The following is a 20,839-nucleotide window of genomic DNA, read 5'->3' on the forward strand; positions in this document are numbered from 1 at the left end:
CACAAGAGAAACAGCGTTTGAAACTCAGCCGTAAGGTCACTCTGGCTGCGTCTACGCTACATCCACCGCCTGTGGAGCTTCCCCACAAGCAGCGACTGGGGGGACCGGCTGGTGCTGGAGGAGTGGGGTGGCCATGGCCCTATGGAAGCTGTCCACCCCGGACAGTTACCGATCCATCGACCACCCATTTGGGGTGGGCAAAGCCACTGCCGGGGCCATCCTCATCGAGGTAAGCCATGCCCAGGTCACACCTAGACTGCATGCAGGGGACGGGGGCAGCCTGGCAAGGGGCACTGTTGGGAAATGGATGGGCACCCCAGTGACAGGGGTGGGGAGGGATGGGCAAGCTACACCCCACCATGCCCTGGAGGTCGTCCGGGCGATCAACAAGGTGCTTCCTGAGGCAGCTGGTTCGTGTCGGGGACCTGGACACTGCCATCTAGGGATTCCAGAAGCAGGGCTTCCCCCAGCTGCTTCGGGGCCCTGGATGGCACCACAAGGGCGACCGCAAGGGCTACCATTCAGTGGTTCTGCAGGCCCTGGTCAATGCCAATGGCCAGTTCCAGGACATCTGCAGGTGCTGGTCCAGCTGTGCACACGACACGAGGGTCCTCAGGAACTCAGGGCGAGGACGGCGTATGGCTGAGGGGACTTTCATCCCCTGGCAGGAGCTCCCCATGGGGGACACTCTGCCACCCTGCATCGTGGCGGATGCAGCCTACCCCCCGCAGGCCTGGCTGATGCAGCCATACATCGGACACACCCAGCCGAGCCAAGACATTTTTAATGAGCGGCTGAACCGTGCCCGGAACACCCTCAAGGGGCGTTTTAGATGCCTCTGCACCAGGCTGGAGGTGGGCCTCCCCAACGTCCCAGCAACTGTTGGGGACTGCTGCACCCTCCATAACCTGGTGGAGGCAAAACACGAGCCCTATATGCATGGGTGGGCCGCCGAGGCAGGGCGCGGGTACGAACAGCCCCCTGCTGCCCCGTGCCACCAGGCCCAGCAGGACGGGGTGCATGTATGGGAGGCCCTGCACCAGGCCTTTGAGCGGGGGCCATGGTGACACCCCCAGCCTGCACCCACACACTCACACCCCACCTGCACCCTGCATGGGGGACATAGGATACACCATAAAAATAAACTATTTACTGAATAACAGGCCTGTGCCCCTCTTTTTCTCAGGGGAACAGTTTACATGTGGGGGGAGGGTGATTGGGGAACCAGGGGGACACCATCAGGGGGGCGTACCACCCCCAGGAGGCCCCGAGGGGTTGGGTGTGGGGCCTCATCCCTTGGCAGGGTTCAGCAGCCGGGAACACTGTCACCCACACCCGCCTCTTCCTCCCCATGTCTGGGGGCCCCGCCAGGGCCGGGCCAGGGCTGACGGCATGGGAAGGTAGGAGCGCTGCTCTGGCACAACACGGGGGGGAGGGCGGCGGGTGGATCTGCCTCCAGCTGGCCAGCCCTGGTCAGCAGGGTGTGGGCCAGGAGAATGAGGCTGGCGATGGGGGGGTGGGAAGGTAGGAGGGCCTCGAGGTTGGCCTCCACAGGGGAGGGCTGTTGTAAGGGAGGCAGGGGGTAGGGGATTGGGGCGGGGGGGGAACCGCTAGGAAGGAACACGTGGGCAATGGGGGTTTGGGGGGGCAGTGGGGGAGTGACGGGGGGGGTGGGAGTGACCTGCGATGGAGCGGCGGCAGGGGCCAGGTGGCTGACCACAGCCCGGGTGAGGGTGTCCAGGTTGGACCCCCCGCCCCCGGTCCCATGCCTGCCGCTCCATGGTGAGCCACTCCCGCACGACGCCCCTCAGCTCCCTCCGGGTGGCCATGTGGGCCGTGTCCCCTGCCGCCTCCTCCCCCCAGCTGGTGGTGCCGGTAGAGGGACCGGCAGCAACCCCGCGCTGTCCCCGTCTGGGGCCTGGACTGCTCCCCCTACCCTCCTGTCACAGGGCTGGTCCAGCTGCTGGAGCTGTGGAGACATAAGGGGAGAGGAACGGGCCATTAGTCTGGGTGAGGGACCCCTTGTACACCCCCATTCCCCCCACCCCATCCCAGCGTCCTGCAGGGCCTGCATCCGGGGTCCCCCCCGGTTTGTGGGAGCGCTGGCTGTCCTCTGCCTCCCTCGGTCCCTCCGCGGTCTGGCGGCCCGTGGTACTGTCTGGCCCGCATGGTGCTGGGTGCCACACGTCAGCCCTGTGAGGCCAGGGCAGTGGGGCCGTCTGACCCACCCATGCCCTGGGGCTGATGTCCCTGTGGATGGGCTATGACCACTCCAGGAAGGACAGTGCACCCCTTCGCCCAGCCCCGCGGCCATCGGCGTGCGCGGTACATACCTGTGGGTCCTTCCAGGAACACGGGCAAGGCAGGGTCTGAGGGGGCCAGGCTGGATGGTCCCGAGGGGATGTCGGTGATGAGGGTCCCCTTGCTCGAGCCCTCATCATCGCTGCTGTCTGGGATCCGGAGTGGGCGCCTGTGGGTGGCTGGTGGTCTGGGGCAGCTCTGGCTCTGTCAGGGGGTCCACCATGTCGAAGAACACGTCTGGGGGTCCTGCCTACTTGAGCCCAAGGAGGCGGTCAAGTTCTTTAAAGTAGGGGCAGCTGGTGGGCGCTGCCCCTGACCGCCCAGCCATGTCCCGAGCCTGGCAGTAGCCCTGCCGGAGCTCCTTGAGCTCGGACCTCACCTGCTCTGGGGTGACCCTGGCCCGTGAGGCCTTTGGCCAGGAGCTTGAATGCTGCGGCGTTTCAGCACCAGACCCCCGTCTGGTGTAGGACCTCCTTGTCTGCCCACAGCCAGGAGGTCCTGCAGCTTTACCTCAGTCCAGGAGGGGGCCCAGTGCTTGAGGGGGGCTGGCTCCCCTCCTGGAAGAGCTCCCCGGTTACCTTGGGGAGCCCCTAGAGTGGGCGGAGATCAGGGAAGCTGGCCATGGTGCTGAGGGGGGCAATAGGCAGGCTGGAGCGTCACACCACATGGCTGGCTGGGCAGCAACGTGGGCTCCCTGATGCCTGCATGCTCTCAGCTTCCTGCTTGAGGGTTTCTGGGAGCCTGCGTCCTGAAATGCGGCCGGACGCTGGAGCCATAGAGCTCCGCTTGTGCTGTGAGCGGCACCGCCGCCTGCCAGCTGATCATGGCCACGGAGGACTCCCTCTCCCTACACTTGCTCTCTTTTGAAATAATCTTTCGGAGGGAGCTCTGCCCATCCTGGGAACGGAGGACCAACTTTGAAAGAAAGGGAGTTCTCTCTCAGTGAATTTGAAAGAGCGCCGTGTCAGGGCAGACGCTCCACGGGTTCTTTCGAAAGAACCTGGTCTTCTGATCTGAATTTCGGATGTACTTGCTAGTGTAGATGCACCCAGGGCTGCCAGGCTACCAGAAGCCCTCTCTGTCGATGGAAGTGTCTACACTGTACTGCTCTCGATAGTGCTCTGTCGACAGAGTTGTGCATAGCTGATGTCGTTGGAGGGATAATTCTTGGATCCATATTTTTATTTATCAACATAATCCTATACGATGACATCTGAATGTGCCGAAATGCAGTAAGACCCTTTTGCCATTTTTATTTACTTAGCAGTAAATAATTTTTCCAGGTAAAAGGAGCACAGATGGACCCAATGTCTAGCCCTTGATTCAGGACTATTTCATCTTCACAAAGTACACCTAGCCTAAGCGGACCCTGTCCAGATCCTCTTGCAGCACTTCAGAGCCAGGGGAAGAGGTCGGAGAGCACCTTGATTACCAAAAGCACTCCAAAGGTCAGACAAAACACTTCCTTGGGCTGAAAAAATGACTTTTTCTCAAAAGCACACTTTAGCCTCCAAAAACCATTCTAACTTTAGTTTGGGCAGGCCTGCGTTTGTTCCATGGGTGGGGAGAGTGTCTTAAAACCAGCTAATGAATGGGTTCACTTTGTCCTTCCCTCTCCTCTTTCATCTCCTTTCTTCCGTGATAAAACAGGCAGAAAACCCTGAGTCACCTCTACAAGAGTTGCTAACAAGAACCTGTTTCTCTTCTAAACCTGCCAGCTGAAGAGAGTTTGGAATTTTTACACCAAAATTCATGGCCCTCTGCCAGCCAGGTGTTCTCCACCCAGACACAGAGGCAACTGGCCCCAGGTTACCCAAACACCTGCTATTTCTAAGGAAACCGGGCACCGTGGAGTGGGGAGCCAGCTGCGTTCCTTTCTCGTTCAGGAAAGCACGGAAACCAAATGCCTTCTTGTCATTGCCAGCTCTGAGTCACACACCTCCACCTATGCCAAAGAGGGAAGGGCTGTATTGTACTGAAAACAGCTTTTTCCTTCTTGCTTCAAAGACACCAGGTCACCATTAGGTGTGCCCTGGCAGAGGGACACTGTACCCAGCATAGGGCCTAGCTGGCCAAGGGCATGCGTCAATGTCTGTTTGTGCCCTCAGAGAGCAGATCTAGTATCATTGCAGATGCAGGCAGACACCACGGTATTGCTTAGCCCAGTAGGTTTCAACCAGTGTGACTTGGCACACTGGTGCGCCGTGAGAATTGTCCAAGTGCGCCAGGAACTTACATCAGCCTGCCCCCTATCCCTGCTGTAGCAAGGGGGCAGAAGGGCAGGAGCCTGTTAGGGATGGGACAGGGTTTAAATACCGCATCCTGGCTCCAACGGGGTGGCAGGCAGGGGAGCTCCTTTCAGTGGTGACGTGTTTACTCAACATCCCTAGCATGGTGTTGAGCAGATTTTGAGAACGTTTCTGTGCTCACTGCCTAAGACAGTGTATTCTGGGGTGGATTTGAAACATTCATGCATCTGATCCCCTTCACTTGTTGTACGCATGGCTGTGTTGCCATCCTCTCCAGGAGGACTGTATCCAGAGTAAATGTGATGTGTATGAGCAATCAATTCAGCTGAAAAAAGTGGGTGTGCTCTGGCACTGTCTCACTGAAGTGCACCATGTTTCTGAGATGGTTGGGACACACTAGCTTAGACGCCCTCTGTGCCCACCCGACAGGTTATGCAGCCAGCCAGGCCAGAAACAAACTCTTTCATAAAGAAAAGGTCAGATTCGCTAGAGTCTAAATAGGTCGTATAGACCTCAGATCCAATAAGCCTGAAGCCTGCACATCTGACCCCTGTCATCAGGGTTCCCTCAAACGTTTTCCATCCTTGTGTGGAATAAATTTTGTTATGTGCACCAAGGCAGGTGCAGATGCACACCACCAATAGAAACACGCCACTGGCTGTGGGCGATCTGCTAATCAGCTGGGTTGCACCTGAAGCTCTCTTGGGTGGTCACCCAAGTGCTCAGCTTACAGGGAACGCTGCCCGTGAGCCAGGATATTATTAACAGTGTGGAAAAACCATTGATAATAGCTGTATGTGGTTATCCAGCCATTTATTTGTGCCTTGACTGTATGAGATGCTAAGCCATCACTGCAAGATGTGTGTGTGAGCTACTGCAAAATACGAGAGTCATCAGCACCATGGCAGTTTCAGGATATGAACAGCTGGACTCTCTCATCACCGAAATCCCAGCTTTCTGTCTGTGCATTGGAAATAGCATTCTCCCATGGGCTGTACGATACTTCACATAGATTGGCAGATCAGAAAACGACCGGGTGTGCCCTGCCAGCAGGCTGAGGTGGGGGACAAATACCAGTTAAACCTCTCTCATCCAGAGCTCTCTTGTCCACCAACATCCGTAATCCAGCACGATTTTAGTTAGCCAGACACCACTTAGCGCGGGTGTGGCCAAGTTTCCCACGGTCCCATAAAGTTTGTTTACAGCCACCAGTCCTGGGTCTCAGTGTTCTGTGCTGTTATTTAGCTGTAATTTACCTCTAAATGTCTTCTAAGAGCCCAGAAAGCAGTGGATGTGTGGGTAATGCTGCTAGACAACATTGACGTCTCATGGTTCAGCAAATTCTCCCATCTGGCACCGGTCAGGTCCTGCGGATGCCAGAAAAGACAGGTTCAATATGTAGTGTTTTTACGGCACTTAGAGGTGTCTAAGTTTTCTTACTTCTCAGGCAAGTGGTCTCACATCATGTTTATTCCCTTCTTGAACCGCTGCACCACCAGGAGTCTGTCCAGCCACTATTTCCTGGAATGATTCCTGCAGGTCTGACCTCTTCGCACAGAAGGCCAGAAGGACCAGGGTGCCCTTAGCTTCTGCATGCAGCATCCCGTCACCTCCTACCCATCTCTCCGCTGTCATTCCGCACACCGTTTCTACAGAAGTACAGGTGTGTCCATACTTTACAGACATAAAGGCAAAGCTCCAGGCTCCAGCCATTGGCTTTCCAAGTTGGCATTGTGATTTCTGCCATCCTTCCTCCCACCCGCAGCCCCACCTCCTACTGTATTTCTTCCGCTGCACCCCGGGTTCTCTGTAAGCTCAGCACTTGGGTGGCCGCCCAGGAGAGATGCAGGCACTGCCCTGCCAAGCTGATTAGCAGAGTCCCCACAGCCACCAGCGTGTGTGTCTTTGGGTGGTGCACATCCACACATGCCTCAGTGCACACAAAATTTTTTCCACCCATGGATGGAAAAAATAATAGAAGGAACACTGGCTACAACCCAGGGTCTTCCAAGGAGAATAGAATCCATGCCACTTTGCTGCACGCACAAGGCCCCTGCTCATCCCTAGGACACTATTATTCAGGCCCTTCTTGGGTTGTTCTTGAGTCAAGCAGGACTAAGCAAGGGAGGCCTAGAACGTGCATGGTGTCATTCAAGAGAAAGTCCTTTGGAGGAGACATCTCAAAACAGCTAGCGCAGACAGTAGTCTCTGGTGGAACGAGCTGGCCTGGGGCACCTTACGACTAAGGAATGGATTAGGTGTTGTAGATGCTTTTCACCTGAGCAAGTGAGGTTTACCAAGGCCAGCTCATGAGCTAATAAATCAGTTAACCCTAAGGTGCCACAGGACTGCTTGTTACTTGTGACGCTGCAAACTAACCTGACCACCCTCCCAGATGCTCTCGAGTGTGAGTTTTTAACCCCTCGTCTTTTCCGCACGCTGCCTGCACTGCAGCGGAGGCCAGAGCTAGACCAGGCAGGCACCCAGGTAGGGAGACACTCAGCACCCAGTTCCACACAGCCCATTCGAGTGGAAAGCAAACAGGTCCAGGGTAAGCCCTGCAGAGAAGCCGCTCAGTACGCGAACCCAGGGACTGTGCGGGAATTGCAGCCCAAGCCAAGAGACGAGCAGCACCTTGTGCTTCACACTCCGTCGGGCAGCTTTCTGCAGGGATACTCTGAATCAAAATCTCCCCACCAAGCTTCCTGGAGGCCCGTGGGAGCTGCTGGGGGGGCTCTGCTCCTTTGAAAATCCAGCTGTTAATACAGCAGCTTTAGCACAGACACTGTTTTCTCAAGTTAACGGCCTTTAACTCTGAGAGGCCCTTGTACGTTAAAATACCTATTTCGTGCCAGCTCCAACCTCGAAAAGCCTGACGCGCCGGCGCTGGCTGGCATTAGTAAACATGGGCTACAGGGATCCAAGTACGAGCCTAGCAGAGATCGGTGGCAGACGCGGGCAAGCCCCTCCCTCTGCCACCACAGTCACGCCGCTGTTTTCCGAGCCTCAGGGATGACCCTTCCCAGTGGCCGTGTGGAACAGCCGTCTCCAAACTCTTCATGGACAAGCTCACTTTTTGAAGGTAAAGGCAACCCGGGATAGGCCCCACCCCTTGCCCAAGGCTCCACCCACTCCCCCCCTCACTCCCTTTCCGCTGGCTGGGGGCTCAGAGATGGGGCCAGGGGGTTGGGTGCAGGGGGAGGTGCGAGCAGGCTCTGGGCTGGGGGAAGGGAAGCAGGAGGGAGTTTTGGGTGCAGGCTATGAGAAGAGGATCAGGCCTGGGGCAGGAGGTTGGGGTGCAGGAGGTTTGGGGTGCTGGCTCTGGGAAGGGGGTGAGTTCAGGAGGTGGTTTGGGGTCCTGCTTCCAGGAAGGGGCTCAGGCTGAGTTCAGGGGCAAGAGGGAGCTGGGGTTCAGCGCCTGCTGCCAGGTGGCACTTGCTGCAGATGGGCCCGTTGCAAGCGCAGTGAGACTAACCCAGGCTTCCTGCCCTGGCCTCATGCTGCTCCTGGGAGGGGCCGATGCAGCCCTGTGGGTCCCCGGGGCAAGGGGCCCATGGCTCTTTGTGCTCCTGTCTGCCAGCACTGCCCCCTGGGCTCCTGTCAGCTCGCAGGCTGTGGACAGGCAGGACTAGGGATGATGTACGTGAGGAAGCTTTGTAATCCGCTGCTACTCCACGCCACAGCGAGAGCACAACAGGACGACGCGTGAAGAAGTAAAAGGCACTTGGAAGGCTTCCATCCCTTCTGCCGTGGGGATTCCCATCCCTTGTGCCTCACACCAGGGGCCGGGGGGATGTGGCTCCAGATGGGGGAATCCAGGGCACCCTGAGGCTGAAGGCCCTGGTGAGACTCACCAGGTGCAGAACCTCGCAATGATTTTATCCCTTAGCTCTTTACTGGCTGTGCATGTGCTGGGTCACTGCCACTCTTAGCATTCTCGTGAGGCTAGAGCCAAGGTTGCCCTGTTTACTGGTTCCCTGGGTTCCCAGCAGGACTGCAGATGTTAGGGCCAATATGGCCATCGGGTGTTTATGTCTGTGGGGTTTAAGGTGTAACACAGGGATGGGAACTTGGTTGTACTACAGGAATAGAAACTTCCATCCTGGCCCTGAGGCCTGCTTGTGCTCTTACATGACAGTTCCCATTCACCCGTTCCCAGCCAGTGAGAGCTGTGCCCCCAGCCATGCTGGCCCTGCCAGGGAGCAGAGTGGGGCCAGCAGGCAGCGAGCCAGCGTTAGCAGCATCCCCACCGTACTGCCAGAGATGGGGGAGTCCCTGGGATCGGTGACCACTAGCACAGATGGCCTGAACTTCTCTGAAGTCATTCGCCTGCCTAATAAAAGTCAGGAAGATCCAAGTCCTCAGCCCACTTCAACAGCTGCCAGGCTCCTCACCCGACCTGCAGAGTAATACGTGTCATCCTGCCTCCTGTGCGAGGAACCTCAAGAATGGCCTAACACAGCACTGCGTGTCCAGCAGCAAACATGGTCAGGTGGCCTTAGCTCAGCACTGGCTTTAAACACAGCAGAACGGGGTGCCGCAGGGCTCCATCACACCTCACCCCTCTCAGGGTGGCACGCAGGGCGCTGGTAGCCACATCCCGGTGCAGAGCAGGCTACAGCCACGCCAGGGACAGCAGCTACCCTAGCAGCCAAAGTCTCCGGGGGAGCAGGCAGGGATACTCGGCAGCAGGGAGTTGCCTTTCCTAGCAGCCAGACGCTATGCTGCAGTCCTTGGGCAAGCAGAGCTGCATCAGATACATACCCACAGCCATCAGGCCTGTCTTGTTTTACTCCCCTCTCAGCCTGTGCGTCCATGTGTACCCACGCTGGAGGGGTGCGCGCTTCCTGTACTCTCACGCAGCGCACACGCCTCTCGAGAGGCCAACGTAACTTTCTGTGCTTTGCTTGCAACCTTCGAGCTAGGGATGTCGCCGCTTTCTAGAGAACTGGTTGGAGTCACATTTATTGGCTTGCTGAAAGTCACATCAACCTACCTTGTGGGGGGGCAGGCAGAGTTCATAGTGCCTGTGGGAATGGCCACAGGGAGACTGAGGAACCGCACGACCTGCTGACAGCGATCTTCAGTCCAAAGAACAGTGCACACGAGGCCACAAGAGCCAGCACGGTGCTAGTCTAAACAATCCGAGTCGAGTAGTACTGCAGCTGTAATTGCATTCTCCTGCCTTTACTCATGTGCCTGTAGGCCCAGCAGGGAAAAATCCACCATGACCATTGAAATTAGCAGTCAGCCCCCTATTGACACAACACCCCCTTTGTTGATGCTTTCCTGGAACAGTGACTACCAGGATTATGAGGAGTTTACCGGAATCTACTTTATTAAAGATATTGTACATCAAAATCCATTAATTTAGGGCATTGAGAAAAGTGCGTTAGAAAGATACCTACGTATATGCAATTGGATTTCATCAGCAGTAACTACTACCACCATACAGCACTTAGATTTGAAGTATTTTTGAGCATAAAGGGACACTGTCAGATGAAAATATATATTTTAGTGACACTTCAGAGAATCAGAACAAATTTAAAAACATCAGCTACACCGTGAGAAACTAGCTTTGTTATTTTCTGCATTTCCTTGAACATGAACAATTAAATACAGAAGGTTCTTCCACACATACTTCAAGTTACTTTCCTACACTGGCTCTCACAAAGAGGGCTATTTTGCAGTACTGAAACTGCCAATACTTGGAGGTGTGGGCGGAGGCGATATTGTCACTATATTTTAACACCATTTTCATGCAACTAGGTCTTACCAAACATACCTACCAAGCAGAGGCTGGGCCTGAACCACCAGAGCATGGCCAAAATCAGACTTTTGCAAAACTGCAATCCCTACAATTAGCTATTCTGGCCTCAATCCTGGAAAGACAAATGCACACTCTGAACTTCCCACCCTTGCTGAAGGTCTAGGCCACGAGCCTACTCAAGGGAAGCACTTTGCCAGGACTTTGCAGCATGAGAGCCCTTCTGGCTGGAGAGAAATCAACAGCTAGTTGCAGCAGGTGAAAGGAACTAAGATGTGGCAAAACTAGCTCCCCAGGGGAATCGGTGGAGACAAGAGGCAGATCTAAGCCCTGATTTTCACGTTTTATACATATCCACTGATTTGAGACACAGTCGCCTGGCTTTGAATTACTACACCTGCATGTTTTCACTTTGTGCAGATTGTGTGTGAGTTGTACGAGAAGATAAATGACTTATTATCCTCCCCCCCGCACATCCTCTATCAACACCTCCAATTCCCAGACTTCAGCCACGTACAAAGATACAAGTATCACTTCAAAACAAAATCTGTTCACTCAAAAGACTGAAGACTTAAGCTTTCCTTAAATACAGCCCTCCAAGCTCCAGACTGTCCCCTAGGTAGCTGTCCAGCCTTGCTGCCCTCTTCTCCTGAAAGCACCAGTCTCCACAGTATCTGGCCAGAGCCTTCAGCTGCCACAGAATCAGTTCAGTCCTGACAGCTCCTGCTTATAAATCATCTTATTAGAAATACGTATCCACACAACCCAGTAGAAAACAGCTGGAATTTGCAGTTTAAGGCCTAATATTGCATGTGATGCCCAGCACCACAGGAAGGGAAGCTCCCCAGACAAGCTCTCTCTCTCCAGGGACCACTGCTGCAGAAAGCAGGGGGCGAGATCTCCCAGGCGCTCTGACACACAGCCACTGACGTGGGCGAACTGTAGGACATGCTAACAGCAGAGTGACAATACCCTGTGGAGCCTGGATATGGCACCAGGAATTACGGTTTTGTGATGCGTTAATGGAGACCCCGTTTGTACTAAGGGACAACACACTGGGCCTTGGTTTGTTAGCTGACACATCAGCTAAATATGGTTTTCTTGTCCAGTGGCAAACAACGTGTGCTGGTCACTGCTGCTCCACAGCCCCCCGGCATCCTCCATCCTGAGCAGTGTTGTAGGATTCACAGCTTGTACACTTCATGCCTAAGATATGGAACCTTACAGTGGACCGGGCACTGCAGTCATTGCAAAGGATCTGTAATAAAAGAGAGTGGCCTTAAGACAAACAGGCGAGATAAAACATTGCGGCTACAACACTAACTACAGTACTCCCTCGAGTGACATGAGGGATGCAGAAATGCAACCCCCACCTAACTCAAATTTTCGTGCAGGCTGAGAGGAGATGGCAATCAGGCTGCCACCAGGTCCCCGGCTCCCCTGGGCTTGCAGGGACTGGGAAACCATCCAGCCCACCAGGGCTGATCAGTTTCCTGGCGCCCAGAGTGTTGGTCAGTTTCCTGGGTCCTGCAAGTGAGGGGGAGCTATGAACCAGGCAGCTGCCTGGCTCCTAAGCTCCCCTTCACTCCTTGGAGCCAGGAAACTAACTGGAGGCTGCCACTTGTTTCCCAGCTCCCCACCACTCCAGGGATCAGGAAAGTGCTCCTGTCAGGGGCAGCAGATTAACTCTCGGCTGCGCTCGACAGAAGCAGTTTCCTGTCAGGGTCAGCAACCGTGAGTCAAGCTGCTGCCCCTGACAGGACTGGTTTCCCCGCTCCTGTCAGGGACAGCAGTCCCATTAACCTGAGACGCGCAACTTGGCTGCACATATCTTGAGGGTTTACCGTACTAACAAAAGGCTGTATTTTCTTTGGCTAGGGTTGTTTTGTTATTTGCAGCAAACAGTTTGGGTTTTATTTTAATTTGTTTAGATATTTTATTTTTATAATTTGATTTATGTAGTATAAATATTTTGATTCCGATTTTTTGAAGTGAGGGATTTTTTGTATGTTCGTTAATTATGTTGCATTAGATTTCCACTTTACTTTTTGTTTTACATTAGCATTTATTTTTTCTGTACTTTATGTGGGGTTTTTTCCCCTGTGGGTTTCAGTTTATTATTTAGCAGACCAGTTTTAAGACTAATTTCATGGCAATTCTTTGAATTTCTATTAACATTAGGCTTAAATCACAAACCAAAGGGTGCAAACTTGCCTCCACTGGTACAGTATTGTTTTCAATATTTTATTGCTTGGCTATTTGCGGGGGGATGGGCACCAATTGCCCTATTTCTTTTTGTATGAAGTCAGCAGTGTTAGTGGACAAGGGAGGTGCAGGTGCAGTAAGAGTCTCCCTTTGTGTTGCCTGTCACAACTGTGGTTCTGTTTTTAGTTTTACACCTCACCCGGACCTCTATCTTGGTCAGAGAGGTGAAATTCAGACAAAGACCAGTTAGGCTTCTCTGGCATGAAGTTGTGACTTTGCCCCGAGCTGTACCGCCTCCTTTACTCTCTCTTTAATGACTAGTTGGGCCAAATCTCCCTCGCTTGTGGTCAGGTTTATTCGGGCTGAGCACTTCCAGAACCATCTGCGCTTGATTCATTTACAACATAGTGATTGTTTTGCAAGGGTTTTTTGTGGGTGTGTTGCCATTTTTACACTGGGATAATGCGCTTATAGGCTTTATTTTCTATTGCGCTTATCTTAACACCTTTTTTAGAATTCCCTCTTCATTTAGAAATAGCCATAATTGGCATAGCTAAAGGACTGATTTTATGTGATGCCCAAGGTCCAGGATCTTCCACCCTTGCAAACTGCAAATGTTATTTCCTACTATGATTTTCTTTAACTACAACTCTGATGATTTTATTATTTTTTGCAACAGATACAGCACAAATTGGGCACTCTGGTTGACTGGTCAGTTCGGAACCTGAGGTTCTACCGTGTCTGTAGTAAGTTAATGGAACTTATTACACAAGTAAGACAAAAGTGCTGGCCCTTGCTTTCTCTCAGCCTCTTTTAAGCCCTCCCTAGATTATCTGCCCAAATCTGTTCCAGCAGAGGAGGACTGGAGAAGACACAAAGCTCTGGCTACACTATTCCCTGTGTGGGGTGTGCCTGATGCTGCTCCGCGACAGTCTGGCAATCTTTTCTAAGGCCAGGTCTACACTAGGAAACCAAGTCAATTTCAAACACACAATTCTAGCTACTGCAATTGTGTAGCTAGAATCAACTCATCTGAAACTGACTTACCTGGCTGTCCACGCTGAGGAAAGCCAACAGGAAAGTTTCTCCCGTCAACCTCCCTTACTCCTCGGGTCTCACAAGGACTACAGGAGTTGACTGCAACTACTGCAGAGTAGTGTAGACATAGCATTAGAAATAAATTCTTTTCTACATCAGATAAAAAAGCAGAACTGTCCTCCATCTAAGAAACACTAGGGAAGTGGGACACCTGGGCTAGCCTTGCAGGTGTTGCTGGCATAAGTTACATAGCCCTTATCGTAATTTAGGTCTCTCTAGAAAGCAGAAGCCAGGCCCAAAGCAGACCTCAAAGGCTGTTACCCTCAGCTAAAGTAACAGCTCTCAATTTGCTCCCTTTGCACTGGCAAATATTGGCATGGTTTGCACAAACAGCATGTTTGCACTGAACTGGGATGAGAACATCAATTCCTGCTCCTGAAAAGAGCACTGGCCCCATGATGTGGTGGTGTCTGTCAATCCAAGATGTTTCAGAAGGGTAACTCTCCTTGCATCCTTCAACTCCAGCCTAGTACAATGCTATACCAGGGGCTGGAGGGTAGGAAATAACAATTCTTCGCCCAGCTGGTCATCTTATCCCCTGAAAATGAGAAACCATTTTTCTGCATCACGTCAAAGGGTAACATTACCTTGTGTTTCAGAAAGCGTTCCTCTCAAGTTCTGCTCCCGCTAGCAGGATGGTAGAGCGGCCAATAATGGAGGGAGACTGGAAGGAGGCACAGTAAGAAAGGAGTTGCTACTTACCTCCACCATCATGTTCTGATACTCCGTGGGCATAGGCGTCTGCGCCACTTCATCATCCAATTGCCGCCAGTACCTGGTCATATCTAAAGCTGAGTGCATGCACAAGGGGCATCGGTAACCTCTGGGGAAGAGACAAAATACAAGTCAGGAGGATTCTGGTGTGACAGAGCCATTGCCACAGTCAGTTTAATTATATCAGGAGGCAGAGAAAAACCCCAGGGAGAAGAGTAAGGGACATCACTGGCACCAAACAAATAGGGACAAACTGGCCATGAATTAATCCAGGCTGGACATGACCAGGTTTCTAATCATCAAAGGAGGGAGGGAACAACTTCCCCACGGATGCAGCGGTGTAAACAACCTCACTGGCTTTAAGATGTGATTTACTGGTGTATGAAAGGGATTATATGACAGTACAACCTATTATAGCTGAGCGCCGGACTCAATTACCCCTGAGATCCCTTCCAATCTTATGAGCCAACTCCCATCACAGCAGCTCATGAGAAATATCTTTGTTAACAGCTGCCTTTAAATCACTCAGCCCAGGGTTATCACAGTAACCTCTGTTTCTCCACATCAGGAGTCTGTACTGCTACGATACTTACAAAGAAGTGAGGTTAGAATACTCACTCTTTTAACATGTCTTCATAACAGTTTCTACAAAGAAAACACAAGGCCACGTCAGTAGCTAACGCAAGTAAAGTGAAGTCAGCGCTTAAACCCCCAGGACAGAAAAGTGAGGCTTCAACTAAAAGAGGAGCAAGCTAGCCAAAGAGCTGTAGCTAAAAAAGTAACTTGTATGGAAGTGGAAAGAGGGAGGCATCCATGTTCAGAGGGCTTCACAGAGACCAGAACACGTTAGCTCTTATTCTGGCATCTTCAGTAAGGAGTCAACAGCACAGGAACGAAACTTGCAGACCATTTAAGATCACGCCAAACAACAGGGACAGATAAGCGTGAAGAGAAACGTCAGGAAATGGTCAAAACACAATGAAGCGAGATTCAACTAGAAAAGACACATTCTGCTACATGTGGAGATCATTAATCTACCACATATTGTCACGGGGAGAGGGAGCCTGGCAAACAGCTACACTGAAGGAGACTAGGAATAGAAGAAATTCAAAGACACAATAGCAAACAGAAACACAAAAGGGATAAGGGCATTTTGTACTGGCATACAGAGACATCAATGCACTGGACATGAAGGAAATACATGACTCTGTTGTGACCCTCTTCTGGGAGTGCTCCATTCCATTCTGTGTCTCTTGTCAAAAAAAAACTATTGACAAACAGGAAAGATTTCCTAGAGCCACAGAAATGTTCAGTGGCTGTAAGGACAACGCAGGATGAAAACTGAGAGTTAAGCATATAGACTAGTTAAGAGACAACTTGAGCCCCGCACCCTCTAACTGTGCCATGAAGCCAGACCCCTGTGCCTTTGTAGAGCCAACAGGGTTCCTACCACACGTTGCTCATCGTAGGCTCACAGTGAGGGTGTGGCAAGCCAGTTTGCACCAAAGAGGACATTATTTAGGGCGATACACTGGGGCACAAGCAATAAGAAGAAATACGGAAAATGTAGGATGAATACCAAGGAAGCCTCTTTGTGAGAAAGCTCTGCTGAGCTGGGGAGCAGTCTACGTGGGAAAGGACATTGCTTGGGACATTCTGAACACCACTGAAGACAGCAGTGTGCAAGATGGCTTGCTTTATCAGGCAGGTGGCCTGGGATGAGACAGCACATATCTCCAGCTCTGATCATAATGTTTCTATGGAAGCATCTTTACCTATGAAGAAGGTGTCCACAAGGCAGAACATGAGCTCCAACACGCGAGGTGTGAATGTCCTGTTTTGAGACACAAGAAATAATGTGTATTTCCCAAATGATCAAATACACACTGAACGTGAAAGTCAAAGCCAAAAGAAAAAAAGAATACTTCAAAAGGGAAGCCAACCGCAGAATATATTTGCAAGTAAACTGAAACATTTTTAAAAACCCTTACCTCCAAACATATTGGACAGTCCTGTCTGGAGACATTTTCAATGCACTATGCAAAGGAAAAAAAAAAAGACAGCTTAATAGGAAAGAAAAATAAATATGGATTCTTCAACAAGTACTCAGCTCTACATTTCCTTAAAATACATAAATGTTGCATGTAACCTTTTACTACACCAAATGTCAGTTCAAATTCCGTCAAAGGGGATTCCAGTAAAATCTATGAATGCTAAAATGTATTATTTTAATTTTTTAAAATTATTATGGGACCTCCAAAAAAAACTAGTATGCCACACTAGGAAAATGGCAAATGAAACTGACAGAATCTTAGAACAGAGTTAGAACAGTTGATCACAATTATGGGAAAATCCAGAAGTACAGCACAATTTCAAAGAGTATCCACATTGCAAGGGAAGCAATACAGAAGCCCAGTGCTGATCAATGTACCCATTCAGGGCTGAGATGCACTGCTCAGCACTGGTTTAGCTAGGACCTATCAGTTCTTCTGAAAATATGCACAGTGGGGTAAAGAGGGAGGCTGTGTTGTCTTTAAGCAAAACAATGGAATATTACATTCATACCTTATGATTTCCTTGAAGACTCAAAGCTAGACACAAGTTGCACTTTGAACAATGGAAAAAGTCTTCTTTTGGACCAATCCTAAAAGACAAGTATTCAGTTAGGAGTAATTTGCCAATTTCTGTACAATGTATATATTAATACCTCTGCAAGAAAAGTTTCACACTTAGAAAAGACTATTTCTCTCCCAGGTCAAGAAATTATTGTTTGTTTGTTTGTTTTTTTATTTCAGAGGACTGCAGCATTGTATGCAGTTAAGTAGTGAAAGTGATTACACAAAAAACTGTCAAAAGCACAAGATTTTTAACTATGTTTCCTTCTAGTCTTTAAATTAAAATATTCTGAAGTGTCACTTAGAACAAAATCCAGTGTGACTTTAAGATAAAGTGTATTTTCAAGACAATGGCCTTTGTTTTGTAGTGGCCACCAACTTTCCCCTCTCTTCAGCACTTATTTACAATAGGTGCAGTGCAAGGAAAGGCTTCCAACAGAAGCCAGGACTAAATATGTTCCCCACCATGATGTATTCAATTTCTTTCTAAACCAACACGCATTCATTATTTTGGAGACACATCAGAAATAAAAGCTCATCTCCAAAATACATCATGCTTCCCTGAATCTCATAAATCCACTACTAGTCTTGGACCTGCAGCCTCTTCCTGTATTTTCCTAGCAAGAGTGGTTAAACAGATGCTCCTTTTCCAAGTATTTTTATTCCACAGTTCAAATCTCTTCAAAAATCTTGCATTTCAGAACTTTATCTAACCCCAACCTCCAGAAACAAAGACTCTGAACCACCATATTAATATTACCTTTAAAATGAAGAGAAACGAGCACCAACATTTTTATAACTATGAATGTCTGAAATCATAAGACTGCTTCCTTTAATATTAATTAGCAGTACAAAGGCGTTAGATGAAAATATATGGCATACGTCTATTGCAGGAAGCTGATATAATTTAAACACAGAACAGCATCAACTTATTTCAGCCACCAAGATTTCAAGATGTTTGTGTAGACATCATTTTTTGCAGCAGCAGGAAATTAAAAAGCATTTTTCCCCCTCATAAAGCAAATATTACAGTTCTTTTACCCAACGATCTGAATCACCTGTTTTTGGAGTTCTACACGTGAAATGAGTGCAGAATATACAACAGAAACTGCACAGAGGATCAGGGGAAAATTTTCCCTTCCCTGAACGTGCTAAACCTGTGCAACATCATTAGTAGATTGATTTTCAGCAAGCAAATGTTAATTGTGAAGTTTAAGACCAACAATCAGAATTGTTTAATGAAACCCCATTTTAATAGAGCATTTAAAAGTAAAAGAAAGCTTTTAAACTTAACAAAACTCTCCCTCTACTAATGTGAATTCAAGATAAAAGGACACCCCTACTTTTTCTTCCATGTCCTCATTATGCATGGATGCAAAAAACTATAGACAAATAATGGAAACTTTTTAAAGCAAGGCTGCAGGGGGCTTGGGGGGTTAAGATCAGGGGCAGGTTTGTTGTGGTTTGGGCCTATTTTGTGTTCAGCCCCTAGAACATGTAAAAAAAATTGCCATGTGACTCCTGATGAAAAAAGGTTGGATAGCCCTGATTTAAGCCAACCTAAGTGAAAGGGCTTTAAAAACTTAAATCTGAATAATGAACATCAAAAGCAAAACTTTCATTTTAAATACAGTACCTACAAATTCCACACTTCTCACAGTGATACTGCTTCTTGTCTTTATCAAACAGGTGGCATATACTGCAGTAATATTCTCCAAACACACTGCTGCAATCCTCACAACTCTGTTGAGCCTACAAGTTACACATGACATAATGCATGTTACACAAGCAATAAGAACTACCAACTTTTTTTTTGGCGGGGGGGAAGAGGGGGACGGGACAGGGGACACAACCAGCAGCTTTCAGTTCTTCAACTTAACACTGTACCAAGCTGTTATCTCTACAGTTAGACTTAAGACTTAGCAAGCATGTTATCCTACACAACAAACCTATAATTTCAAGGTCTGACATGGCTTTGTGCCCACCCCATCTCCTGCCCACACAAAAAGATGCATATAGGGAAGTTGAGACGTTTTAGGCATGCTATTTTAGTGCCACAGTAAATCCACATTTACACCCACCAACCCTATCAGGGTTCTTATAAAATGTCGTTATTCTTTTATTCAAAGAGAGTCTTCACTGGGGACGCTTTCTGGAGAATTAGACTTCAAACTCTCAGAATAACCCTCAGTAAAAGGGAATTAAGGATTTGCCATACTGGTTAGATCCCTGAGTTCAGGTAGACATGAGACAGAATCCCATGTTCTCCCATTAGCCTCTCCTGCACAGTCTTATAACTGACACGATATTGGAAGAGGGGGATCAACTCTAGATACAAATCCAGAATGAAACAGTTATGGCTGTAAATTTTATTATCTAGCTGTATTCTATAGCACCCATCTCTGCACTTACTAAAGCTGCTGTCAAACGTGGGCAATCAGAAGCTAAAAGAGACACATTAAGGTCCCATCCTCACTGTGAATGCAACAAAGACCAGGGACCTAAGTGCAAGAATTCCAGTCTATAATCTTACCCATGTTCTGCAGCTAAGCATTCATCTTAGCTTTGCTCGGAACTGATACACTCTTTCTTCACCTTTAATGTTAACTGGCGAGGTAGCAGAAAGAGAATAAGTGCATCATCCACCTAAGATGTAGGAATTCCCTGTACTCCTATCTTATCAGCGGAAAGAATGGAGAAATCTACCCTGTCCATCCCCTACCGCCCCAGTAAAATTAAGATCCTCCATTAAGCATCTGCATTTTATAATCCCATTCAGAAGACAATAATTACAGTCACAGCAGAGCAATAAGATTTAAGTATGCACCATACCTGCTGGATACTTTTACACTTTACACATTGCACTTGTTTTACTTTAAAGCGATCCATCTGATGATCTTCCTTGCTGTCATGACACAGACGGCAAACGTAAAACTTACCACAGCAAGGAGCCTAGAAGGTTAAAAAAAAAAAGGACAAGACAAGACAAAGTATGAGGAAACTAAAAATTAAGTCACAGCTACGGGGGACATCTAGACTTCACTGACTGGTTTAGTGTGTCAAAACAGTAGATTGGATCAGCTTGTTGAAGTTAGTGATAGCACAAGACCAACAGCTTCTTTATAAGGTGTCAGAGGCTTGGAGTGATCTGACTAGCTTTGAAGTCTGATCCGTTAATGTGCCTGGTGGGGGAAGGAAGCTACTCTTTCATGGAAAGAAAAGGCAAGTGTCTATTGGTAGAGGCCTGCAAACGCGGGATATCCACCTCACCCCTGGGGACAACCACATCTACAGGTGGGGCTGGTTTTCCAGCTGCAGATACAAGTGTCCTATCGGGAACACCGCGAATTTGTGGACACCCGCGGGGCACCGGTTTTTGCACAGGCAACTACAAATTTCCCGGCTCGTTAGCGGAGGTCCCCCGGCACCGCTTTGCGCGGCGGGACACACGCCGTGGCCGGCACGCTGCTCATCGGCGGGGGGCTTGGGCGGACGCGGCTACCTGCAGCCCGGCTAGTTCCCACATCCAGGCGGGTTTTGCAGACGCGGCTACGATCGCGGGCGCGGAGAGCGGCGGGTTCGCAGACCCCCGAGGGGCGCCGCCCGCGCTGAGCCCGGCGCAGCGGCCAAAGGGAGCCTGTCTGGGGCGGCCCTGCCCGGCAGCTGGGGGGAGCAGGGCCCCGGCGGGCGGGGAGAGAAGACGCGGACGAGCCGTGGGGAAGGGGGAGGCGGGGCGGGGGCTCAGCCCGGCTCCGCTGCGGGAAGGGCCCCGCCCCCACCTGGAGCAGGCAGCTGCGGCGGTAGTGCTCGCAGCCCGCCCCGCCGGCCGCCGCCGCCGCCATCGCCGGAACCTGCCGCGCGCCGCCGCCGGTGACGACTTCCGGCCCGAC

General features: G+C 50.3%; 1 protein-coding gene across 2 annotated transcripts; it reads right to left on the reverse strand.

Moving 5' to 3' along the window:
- Positions 1–9,876: 9,876 nt before the first annotated feature.
- Positions 9,877–20,821, reverse strand: RCHY1 (ring finger and CHY zinc finger domain containing 1). Of its 2 annotated transcripts, none has more exons than XM_074993806.1 (9): positions 20,729–20,821; positions 19,782–19,901; positions 18,586–18,701; positions 16,900–16,978; positions 16,326–16,370; positions 16,110–16,168; positions 14,953–14,979; positions 14,323–14,443; positions 9,877–11,575 (listed from the first exon to the last, which is right to left on the reverse strand). In XM_074993806.1, exons 1-9 carry the CDS (start codon positions 20,789–20,791, stop codon positions 11,447–11,449), a joined length of 759 nt encoding a protein of 252 aa, XP_074849907.1. In that variant the 5' UTR covers positions 20,792–20,821; the 3' UTR covers positions 9,877–11,446. The 2 variants fall into 2 exon arrangements, with proteins under 2 accessions (XP_074849907.1, XP_074849908.1); XM_074993807.1 differs by lacking the exon at positions 20,729–20,821 and adding an exon at positions 20,452–20,671.
- Positions 20,822–20,839: the final 18 nt, after the last annotated feature.

The sequence above is a fragment of the Carettochelys insculpta genome, chromosome 4 (genome assembly GCF_033958435.1).
Source record: "Carettochelys insculpta isolate YL-2023 chromosome 4, ASM3395843v1, whole genome shotgun sequence".
Classification (NCBI taxonomy): domain Eukaryota; kingdom Metazoa; phylum Chordata; order Testudines; family Carettochelyidae; genus Carettochelys; species Carettochelys insculpta.